Source organism: Archocentrus centrarchus, chromosome 16 (assembly GCF_007364275.1).
Source record: "Archocentrus centrarchus isolate MPI-CPG fArcCen1 chromosome 16, fArcCen1, whole genome shotgun sequence".
NCBI classification, from domain to species: domain Eukaryota; kingdom Metazoa; phylum Chordata; class Actinopteri; order Cichliformes; family Cichlidae; genus Archocentrus; species Archocentrus centrarchus.
Genome location: NC_044361.1, coordinates 9,708,268 through 9,718,393, shown reverse-complemented (window position 1 = coordinate 9,718,393; position 10,126 = coordinate 9,708,268). Strand labels below are relative to the sequence as shown.

The 10,126-nt window shown below is 40.2% G+C and overlaps 1 protein-coding gene across 2 annotated transcripts; it reads left to right on the top strand.

Annotated features, from left to right (window-relative positions):
• The first annotated feature begins 2,207 nt into the window (after nucleotides 1-2,207).
• osr2 (odd-skipped related transciption factor 2) lies at nucleotides 2,208-6,374 on the top strand. 2 transcript variants are annotated; one of them, XM_030750044.1, is made up of 4 exons: nucleotides 2,208-2,449; nucleotides 4,439-5,122; nucleotides 5,472-5,571; nucleotides 5,953-6,374. In XM_030750044.1, the coding sequence occupies exons 2-4, from the start codon at nucleotides 4,476-4,478 to the stop codon at nucleotides 6,025-6,027; spliced, it is 822 nt and encodes a 273-aa protein (XP_030605904.1). In that variant the 5' UTR covers nucleotides 2,208-2,449; nucleotides 4,439-4,475; the 3' UTR covers nucleotides 6,028-6,374. The 2 variants fall into 2 exon arrangements, with proteins under 2 accessions (XP_030605904.1, XP_030605901.1); XM_030750041.1 differs by having other exon boundaries at nucleotides 5,871-6,374.
• Nucleotides 6,375-10,126: the final 3,752 nt, after the last annotated feature.

Genomic DNA, 10,126 nt, shown 5'->3' with positions numbered 1-10,126 from the left:
ATACTTTTAAAAATTACTGCCTGTCTTAATCGCATTTTTTTTTTCAAGGCCCGAAAAAAAAAAAACCCAGCATAATTTTCATTGTTCCAATTTTCCAGGGTGAATTTGATACGTTGAGAAAATGCCATTATCTGTAATGTTAAAATGTAGGGTTGTGTGTGTATTCTAATCTGTCTGTAGCTGTTCGGTTTTCTGACAGTGAAGATAGGAGGCTGGGGTGATATGAAACCGAACGAAAAACCACAAGCATGTTGTGTGCAGACAATGTTCTGCAGCTCTAAGAAAACGAAAATTAGACCTACTCGAGCTCGTGGATACACTAAATGTCTCAGACGAGCACTTCACTTGTTATCTCTCACATGACAGACTGAACTTTCTCGTTCTGTTTGCTCTGTCTTATGTGGTTATTAACTCGAGTTTTTGAATAGATCTGAAAGAATCCACTGCACAAATATTTTTTACCCTCTCATGGGCTAAATGTCTGTCTTTCTTTTTGTTTTCATAGATTTAATTCAGATCTGTGCACTTAAAATACACCAATTACATTTAAATTACGACCCTGTGGGGACTGGCTGCGTGTTCAATGAAGCGCTTTTCTGCGATATCGACTAAAAAAAAAAAGAAAGAAAGAAAAAAAAATGTAAAGTTGCTCTGTGAGACGGTGTTCTGTCAGAGCCGCAAAAACTCGAGAGGAGAAACGAGGTTTGTTATTGCGTGCATGCTCCAATAGGCGGCGCTGCAGACTTGCATTCTGCAAACTGTCTCCAGCAAAGACAAGGACCGCAGCAGCTCCAAACCTCTGCCAGTCCTACTGCACAGCAAAACTTCTGAGCTGCACATTCTTGTCGAAGTCTAAAATGTTATCATGCACGTAGCAAAGAAATAACAACTGAGGCGATCACAGAAATATCTGAAATAACTGAACACACCTTGAGTACCTGTCATGCATTCTGATAGCTCCCTAGGAAAAAAAAATGTCAGGCTGATGTTCTGATTTTATTTAAATTCGTACTCAGTTACAGTTTTATTAAGACGACTCTTGATGGAGAATGTAACATCTTAAGCTTTATCATTATTTATTTATTTTAGTATTAACTTCTTGAAGTACACTCTGCTCATGTGCCTAAAGTCACGTCTCTGTCTATGCAGCACAAAAAGGCGTAGACTTTAACATGTGATTCAGGCTGTCAAAAAGTCTTCATGACTTTGCATCATAATCTGCGGCCAGAAACAAACCGCAGTGTAATTAAAGGCCAGCGTAATTAATCTCATATCGTCTGTCACTGTCCATAAATTCAATGAAAAATAAAGCCTGAATAATGATGATGATGATGATGTAAGAAACAGACTAAATTAAAACAACGAGCTCTGATTAAATCTTATATAAGCGCGCACAATTAGCCCCTCTGCATTATTCTTTCCCTTCATTTTATCGCATACCGCTTGTCAAATATAGTAAGGTGCTCTGTTTTGTTTTTGTTTTTTGTTTGTTTGTTTTTGTGGGGAACACCTGGGCTGATCCGTGTTGAAATAGACACATGCAAGTAAAAGCAAAGACAAAACTGTCCAGGCAATCTGTGTGCTGTTTCTTTTTTTTTTTTTGTGACGGTGCAATAAGCCATTCTTATGCAGGTGTTCTAACGCAAGTTAACAAAAACAGCTGTCTTAAGACTGCGAATGGTGCTTTCTATTGAAATATATTTGTTCACCATGTTGCTTTCTTTCTTTACTTGATCTTCTCTTTTTTTCTGTCAAAAACCTTTGTCATTTTTTATTCTTACCACAGTGAATTAACCCATCTAATGTGGTGGTTCTTGCATGTGCCCTCCATTTCGTAAATGGGGTCTATGGTTTCAAAAAAAACCCAAAAAAAAAATCTTGTAAGCTCCTCAAGTATCCAAAAGCACGTTTTCAAAATCGTGGATCTTGAGGAGGGGGGGAAACCGTTCAGGGTTTCCTCCTGTGCTTCCAAACATGTCTCCAAAAGAAGCTATCAGCCTTGGCTGTATGGTATATGAGAGGTGTCAGAGGAGGCAGGTCGAACTGAGCACGCTCCTCTACTATGGTCTGGAGCCTTAGTTGCTATCCAAACACAAATAAACAGAGGGGAACATTGGAGTTAATGATAGAGGAGGGGGGTGGAGGCGTGTCGGAGGGCGGGCTGAGCGCTCGAGAAAAGTGAAGAACCGCACACTTCCAGCCCCAGCTCCGGACGGGACTCACACGCTGCTGCTGTCTCTCCTCCAAACTTTGCCTCTTTCCACATTTTTCACAACTTGTCACATCTCTGCAAAAGTCCGAGACATCAGACTTGGCTGCATGGCTACATGAAAGTTTCATGGACTTGGATCTTGGAAAACTTTTAGCGACGCTTTATTGGAGCTCGTCGCCTCTATAGTTACTGTGGATTACTGACATACCGCAGGACCTTTGGCAGCTATTTATTGGGGTAAGATTCTGTTTGGCAGGGTAGACTATGTGTGTGAGGAAGGAGAACCAAACCAACTTGTTAGAAGTTGTTATCTAAAGAAAAAACTTTTAGTGTCCAGGCTTTACAGGTAAGACTTAGAATGACCAGCTTTTAATAACCAAAAAATGACACAAAAAGAATTGTAGAGGGGACTGCTGTTTCGTCACGATACTAACTTGAGGTCACAGTTCACTCACGCTTTGACGCTGCTGGCCTCCGTCCACAGCGCGCAGCTTTACTAAAACAAACAGTGATCCTCGCGTTTGTAAAGACTTGTCACGACTGATAGAAATGTAAAATCTACTGCCAAAAGAATAAAAAAGAAAAGAAACTGAGAAAGACTCGAAGAACAAGACCGGACATTTGGCTGCTGTCGAAGTGTAAGTGAAGTTCAAAGGTGAGAGAAGAACAAGCTGAGCGTACTCCTGGGCAAAAGAACAGCAAGTGCCTTCACGGTGTCTCATGCTGCACCTGTGCGAAATTATATTTAACCCCTTTACCATCAGTGAGAGAGAAAGCAAAATAGAAAGAACTGAAAGTTGCGCGCAACAAAAGTAACGACCTGACTGAAACAAGCGACCAGTAGCCACCCTGATTACCGTGTACGCCAAGACTTAGTCTCCAAAGTGTGGATAATGGCTTAATCTCCAGGCAGTTTCAGGACAGGCAGGCTTCTGACATATGATGGTAAAATATGACTTGGCTTGATCTGTCCAAAAAAAAAAAAAAAAAAAAAAAAGAAAGAAAAAAAAGAAAGGGGGAAAAATCGCCAGCTCGTTATTTTACTATCTAAACACAGCTCGTTTTTCTTATTTTCCTTGATCGTATCTAAAGGTCGGCACCACTGGCCTATTGCCAGTCCCGCGTCCACCATCTGGAGCCTTGAACTTCTACGGTGGACCCTTTTCTGTGTGGGAAAATACAACTTGTCATCTCCACAAACACGGAACCAGACCAATTCTTACACTGGCAGCTCACCTCATTTGTCCTAAACAGTAGAGGGAGTTCGCCACTGCTTTTATTTAAGGCAAACATTATTCTTTTGAAATGCAGGTTAAATGCACAGGGGTCATTTGCTGCACCGTTGCCTTGCCCAGGAAGGGGTGGGGTGGGGTGGGGGGTGTCATATACAAAAATAAATAAATACGTAAATATTACATTAAAGACACAAAAGAAGAGAGAGCAATAAATAAAATGAACTCTTCCAACATAAAAATGAAAGCGCATGCATTTCCAGCAGAGATAGTAGACAGCATGTATGTTTTGCTCTGACTCTTGCTCCTTCACTTAATATATTTGATCTGTTTTGGCAAAAATTCTGACTTCTACAAATCCGGTCTGCTTTGTTTTTCATTGTGAAATACTAACTACAACTGTAAAAAAAAAAAAACAACAACAACAAAAAAAACTCCAAGCTGTGCTTTCTAATTACCTCGCATGAGATTTAGTGTTCCATTCAGTGTGATCTGAAATTGTAATTTACGGTGCTAATCGATGCCATATGAGTTGTTTTACACCCACTTGATTTAATTATACTTTCGATGACTAATTTGTTTCGTAAATTTGATTTGAAGCGCATCTCCGTTTCGAGGGACAAACTCTATTTTTATATTTCCTCGGTGGTTTCGTGTATGCAAAACAGAGGCTTAGATATTATAAGCAGTGTAGAACAGACCGATATAGAACAATCCCTCTGAGCATTGACGTGTTCATTTTATTTATCAGCTTCTCCACGTTGTGCCAGGTGTAAAAAAAATGTCATTAATTATATGTGCCCAATATTAGGTTAACAAAGGGGGAGATAATCACCTTTGCGAGTGGACATATTTGTATGAGGTTAACACAATAATGATAAGTTGCAATAAAGAAATAAATATATATTTTAAGTTCAAATTGTGTATATGCAAACAGGTGGCCCGGTCCTTGGCATTAACACACGACATTTTTTTTTTATATATATATTCTCAGGGTTATCACCGTGTCTTCTGCAGAGGTCTGAGCCGAGATGGCAAGCAAAGCCCTGCACGCTCCGATCCCCCTGCACCCAGCCCTGCAGCTTACAAACTATTCCTTCCTGCAGGCCGTCAACACTTTCCCCGCTGACCAGCTGCAGGGACTGTACGGCCTCAGCGCGGTGCAAACCATGCACATGAACCACTGGACTCTTGGCTACCCACACATGCAAGGACTGAGGTCGACGATCACGGCAGCCGCCCAGGGTCTGGTGGACCCTCGGATTCCCTTCCCAGCATTGCCCTTCACGGCCGCGGCGCAGCTATTCCATCCGAAACAAGCCACCATTGCGCACGGCGTCCCCTCGCTGCAAAAGGACAGGCCGAGGTTTGACTTCGCGAACCTGGCCCTCGCTGCCACACAGGAGGACCCGCCGAAAGCTGCGGATCTGGCAAAGTTGGCATCGGGACTAGGGGGAACCATCTCCGAGCTGAGCAAGCTGTCCCCGGACAGAAAACCCACCAGGGGCAGGCTCCCATCCAAGACTAAAAAGGAATTTATTTGTAAGTTCTGCGGCAGGCATTTTACCAAGTCCTACAACCTCTTAATCCACGAGAGGACCCACACAGATGAGCGGCCCTATACTTGTGATATTTGTCACAAGGCATTCAGAAGACAAGACCATCTCAGAGACCACAGGTAAGACAGATTTATGAGATATTATGCCCACTGGGTTGGGGGTGGGGGTGTCAGCAATTCCCAGCAGCATTCATGACTTGTGATTTTAAATCTACGATATCTCCATTTTAGTCAATGACCTCTTCAGAACTGGACATTAAAATTACAGTCAAGATTTTCCTATAAAATACAGGCAGGTCTGTTCCCAAAATGTTCTCCATGAGGGCGCTAAAGCACTTTTCAGCATTAAGTTGGACATTCACAGATTGCACAGTGGAGATTTTCGGCCCTATGACTATGGGGTTTGTAACATCTACAAGCAACTCCATGCATGAGCAGGCATTGATGAAGTGTCATTTCTGTTTTACAGATACATCCACTCCAAGGAAAAACCATTCAAATGTCAAGAATGTGGGAAGGGATTCTGTCAGTCTCGAACTCTAGCCGTCCATAAAACCTTACACATGCAGGTAAGCTCAGAATATTAACATGATCTTTAACGCGTTATGCGCTCTGATCATAATTCACCTGTCTACTGCATGCATGGGGGTGGAATAAGTCTCACAAAACAACAGCGTTTGACCTATCACTAAATTAAAACAGAAATACAAGTGAGAGATCCACAGAAAAAAAAAAAAAAAGATATTATGCAAACCAGTAAATTAGAACTGACAAAACAGTGGATTTATCAGATGACTGAAAGATTTAATTGATAGACCTTCTCTCCAATTAAAGGGAATAATCCTTTGCTTGCTTTAAATCTAAACAGGAGTCTCCACACAAATGCCCCACATGCGGAAGAACCTTTAATCAAAGAAGTAACCTGAAAACTCACCTTCTCACCCATACAGACATCAAGCCCTACAGCTGTGGCCGCTGCGGAAAGGTGTTTCGGCGCAACTGTGACTTGCGACGGCACAGTTTGACGCACAGCCCACATCAGGACTACTAGCCTGGAGAAAAAAAAACTAACAATGGACAAAACGCAGAAAGACAAATCAGCGACTCTTTTTTTTTGGTTCAAGGACAATCTCCAAATGAGGACATGTTTACTTCAGCACATTTTAGACTGGGATTTGATTGCACCTCAAGTGGAACAGCAGCGGAGCCACGGCCGCGTCCAACTTTCACACCACCTGTAAATATCAAGTGTACATAATGTTGTTGTTGTTGTTGTTTTTTTAATGTTCTTTTCTGACCTTGAAATAGTAAAGTTGTCAAAAAACAGTTATAAGTTTAAAGTATGTTAAATTGTATTTTAGAAATAAATATTTCCATGATACATTTGGGATTTTTTTTTCCTGTTTTTATTCCATGTTTTCAGCACCACAAAATATACAGCTATATCCATAAAGCAATATTTAGATGAAACCTTTTACCACGGCCTTCATTTTAATAGTCTTTATGTTTACAGCCTGCAGGCAGTGAGAACTTGTGTGGCGGACCTGTTGGGCTTTTTACAGCACATCAGCAGAGTGGATATCAGTTAGTAGGGAGCGTGATATGACAGAAAGTCCCGAGGACGTCTTTAGCAGTTTAAATCCCCCGGAAAAGAAAATAATGTCACAGGCACAATCGTATACGCCATCCTGAGTGATAACTGATCATAAAGTTTACAATGATTTCTCTTCCAATAAAAGTTATGACCCTGTAACGGACAGCCATTACGCACTGCCTGCCAGCCACCTCTTAGTGTTTGTGCGTCTCAGAAATATTAGCCTCCATTATTATCTTAGGCTACATGTCCTACAGAGGCTGATTAGTATTATATTAGCCGCATTAGCAGCCATATCACATGTCTTTATCTAGATCACCTCTGATATAACTGCAAAACTGCACGAGGAGCAGTCTGTCTGTCTTCAGATTGCGGTTCAAAAATGTTACATCTTTATACTTATTCAGAATTTAAAACGTCAGCACTACTCAATTGCTGGCATGTAATAGACCTTGAATTTTTGGGCCTATGTGTGTCATTTGATTATTTAAAAAAACAATTATATAAAGAATAATTATCACACCCTTATAACAAATAGCCCCAAACGTGAGCAGAAACGGAGAGCGCATTGGGAGACTTGGTTTGCACTGTGGTTTAGATTTTGTGTAGAGATACAGAATAACCCACCAAGATTTGGATTTCGTCCAACTAAACTTTGACCGACCACTGATTAACCATCAAGGCTGCGGCCTGTAACCGGATGAGCTGGTGTATTATCTTTTTTTTTTTTTTTTTTAATCATTTTGTGAATACAAAGTGAGAGTCTCCCCCTCTAAGTCTCTCCTCATCTCTGTGTCTCTGTGTTATTTGGCCTTCAGGGCCTTTGTATCTTGATTTCAAGAGCCAGCACTGGCTACTGACTACTCGCCTGAAATTTGATTTTCACCTGACGGAGCAATTAATTGCACGAAAAAGTAGCATTTATTCCTAATGGGCTCGAAAATAGAGTCTGGAACAAGTGGTTATAATAACAACAGGAGATTTAAAACTGCGTTCATTGCTGTTGAAAGGCCATTAACTAAGGCCCGCTTTATTGCGCACTGCGGGCTAGGATTTTCCTAATTATTTTCTAAATGGAAAGGCAACAAAGTACCACGTCTCCAGCGAGCTCATAAAAAAATTAAAAAGAAGGGGAAAAATATTTGAGCTGTTTGACAAACACATAAAAACATAATTAATCACTAATACATAAAAATGAAAACTTCAAATATAAAAAGATGACATATGTAATAATAATAATAATAATAATAATAATAATAATAATAATAATAATAATAATAATAATAATAATACATTTTATTGCTGGGTGTTGTTTGCCACTGTATTTTTCATAATTTATTTGATTTTGTAATAAGCAGATTTGCTTATTAAACCAATTCTTATCCGTTTGAATATACAAAAAAATATTTTGACGTCTGGGCATGACGTCATAAGATAATGCAGGACCCGATTAAACATAATAAATGCACAATATCTGTTACAAAATTAAAAAGCTTAAATTGAAAGTAATCCATGCAATTTGAGTCTCCCTTCACTGTAAAATCAAACGCTGTGCTTGAACACGCCGTTCAGCCTCTCTAAAGAAGTTTTCATTCAAAACTGTTTAGACCTTGATCCGTGGGAAAGCTGTAAATAAACAGCAAATATACTGTAATTTATTTATTTATTTATTTAACCTGAAGTTAAATTTTCGCAGCCTAAACTGAAATACTGTCGTGGAACAACAATTTGAGCTGTTCGCGTGGATCACATCATGTATGGAGAACGCCAACAGAAGATTCCTAATTTGGCAATTTATCTCTGGCTTTAAAGAGCAGATTGCATTCAGTGGCACAGTGTGTTGTTTCCACTACATTTCAGATTCAGCCTGATGATCTAGCTGTGTGAGCTGATCGGTCAACTGAATTACACTAAACCCAGTCTTGCCAGGCGCAAGAAGAAGTGTGATAACTTGATATCAAATATTTTCTGTCTTAATTTAGAGCAGAATAAGCCTGAAATTACTTCAGAATAGTAACAGTAACTGTGAGTGCGCACTTGACCACGTACTCTGATGCACGCATGCACGAACAGTTGGCACAGAGTGGCCAGTCACAGGATGATCGTCGTCCGTGACTGACCTATGCAGACTGTGTCCTCAGGGAGCTTTACAGCAGAGAAGAGGCTGCCCTGAATACAGGCCACTGGGCTCCTCTGCTCTGACTTCATATCTGCATAGGCTGTGACCCTACACGGCCTGTGACAGACATTTTTTTTTTTTCGTTCTAAGTTTCGCCACGATAAATGACAGATCATGGTCAAATCTCGGAGACAGGCTTTTTAAATAAAGAAATAAACAAACAAATTCAGTGAACCACTAAAGACGTGAAATAAACTGACAGCCGGGTGAGGCTGGATTTTTGTTGCTTAGCCTTCGAAACTGTGCTGTCATTTGAATTTTCCCTTGTACTTTATGACTGTTGTTCACTCTAATTATTACAGGATTGCCCACCCAGGCAATTAAAACCCCTCTGGAGCATCATAAATCAACATAACATCTAACGTAATAACTAAAAAAAAAAAAAAAAAAAAATGCTGCGAAAGAAACATTTCACAGATTGTCGAAGAACTCCATGCAAAAAACGGAAACACGAGTAAGGTCATTTCTCAGTAAAGGTGTTTAAGTGACAGTGAAGTGAAGATGAAGCCTAACCCTTGGTTTTCTAATTCCAATAACTGTCCAGTGACATTATTACGTTTTATGTCTCAAATAAGATAGGCAGTGACCCTGAAAAAGAGACATATGAAAGACAGAAATAGTTTACATCTTAGTTTATTTTCGTTGTGCGTGGTGTATTCTTCTGCATTTTAGTTTCCTGTAAGAGTACATTTATGGTGTCACAGTAGGTCTGCGTTGGGACATTTCACCGAACCTCCAGGTGTAGATTATTTGTTAATGTGGCAGTTCCCTTATATTCAGAATAAGTTCAGCCACAGAATCAGATGCTTTAAATCAACACAGGCTCCCTGCGTGACATGCAAAGATAATTTTCTTATAGTCTCCAGTATTCACCTTAATTGATTTTTGCATTGGCCCAAGTCCCAGAAGGTTGAAATGGAACCTCTTATGATTAAAAAAAAAAAAAAGTAAGACACAAGCAATAACTGCATACGCACTCACTACACTGAGCAGTTGTCCACTGTGAGGTTCACTGGCCGCTCTTTCAGCAAAGGTGAGCTTCCGCTGCCTTAAATGGGTAGGGGCGTGCTAACGGGATGACGATTATTACTTGAAGATGTGCCTTCATGTGCTTCTCACAGAGTCCGGACTTGTTACCACACGTTCATTTTAATAGAAATAAAGACCACAGCTGTTTGTTATGTGAAAAGCTACTTTAACCGGAAATGAAAATGTGTGTCAAATAATCATATTTCACAGGAAATTTGATTAGCTTTTACGTTGTGTATGTAAAGTTAACTGTGAAACGTAAATTTCCGACCGAGAAAAAAAATGCATCACACGTCATACGGAAGCCGCGATGGTGTTTACT

Bases quoted from the DNA above. Each gene is read 5' to 3' on its own strand.
- osr2 (XM_030750041.1), top strand. From the start codon at position 4,476: ATGGCAAGCAAAGCCCTGCACGCTCCGATCCCCCTGCACCCAGCCCTG. The intron at 5,123-5,471 runs GTAAGACAGATT...TCTGTTTTACAG, and splicing joins GACCATCTCAGAGACCACAG to ATACATCCACTCCAAGGAAA. The intron at 5,572-5,870 runs GTAAGCTCAGAA...AAATCTAAACAG, and splicing joins ATAAAACCTTACACATGCAG to GAGTCTCCACACAAATGCCC.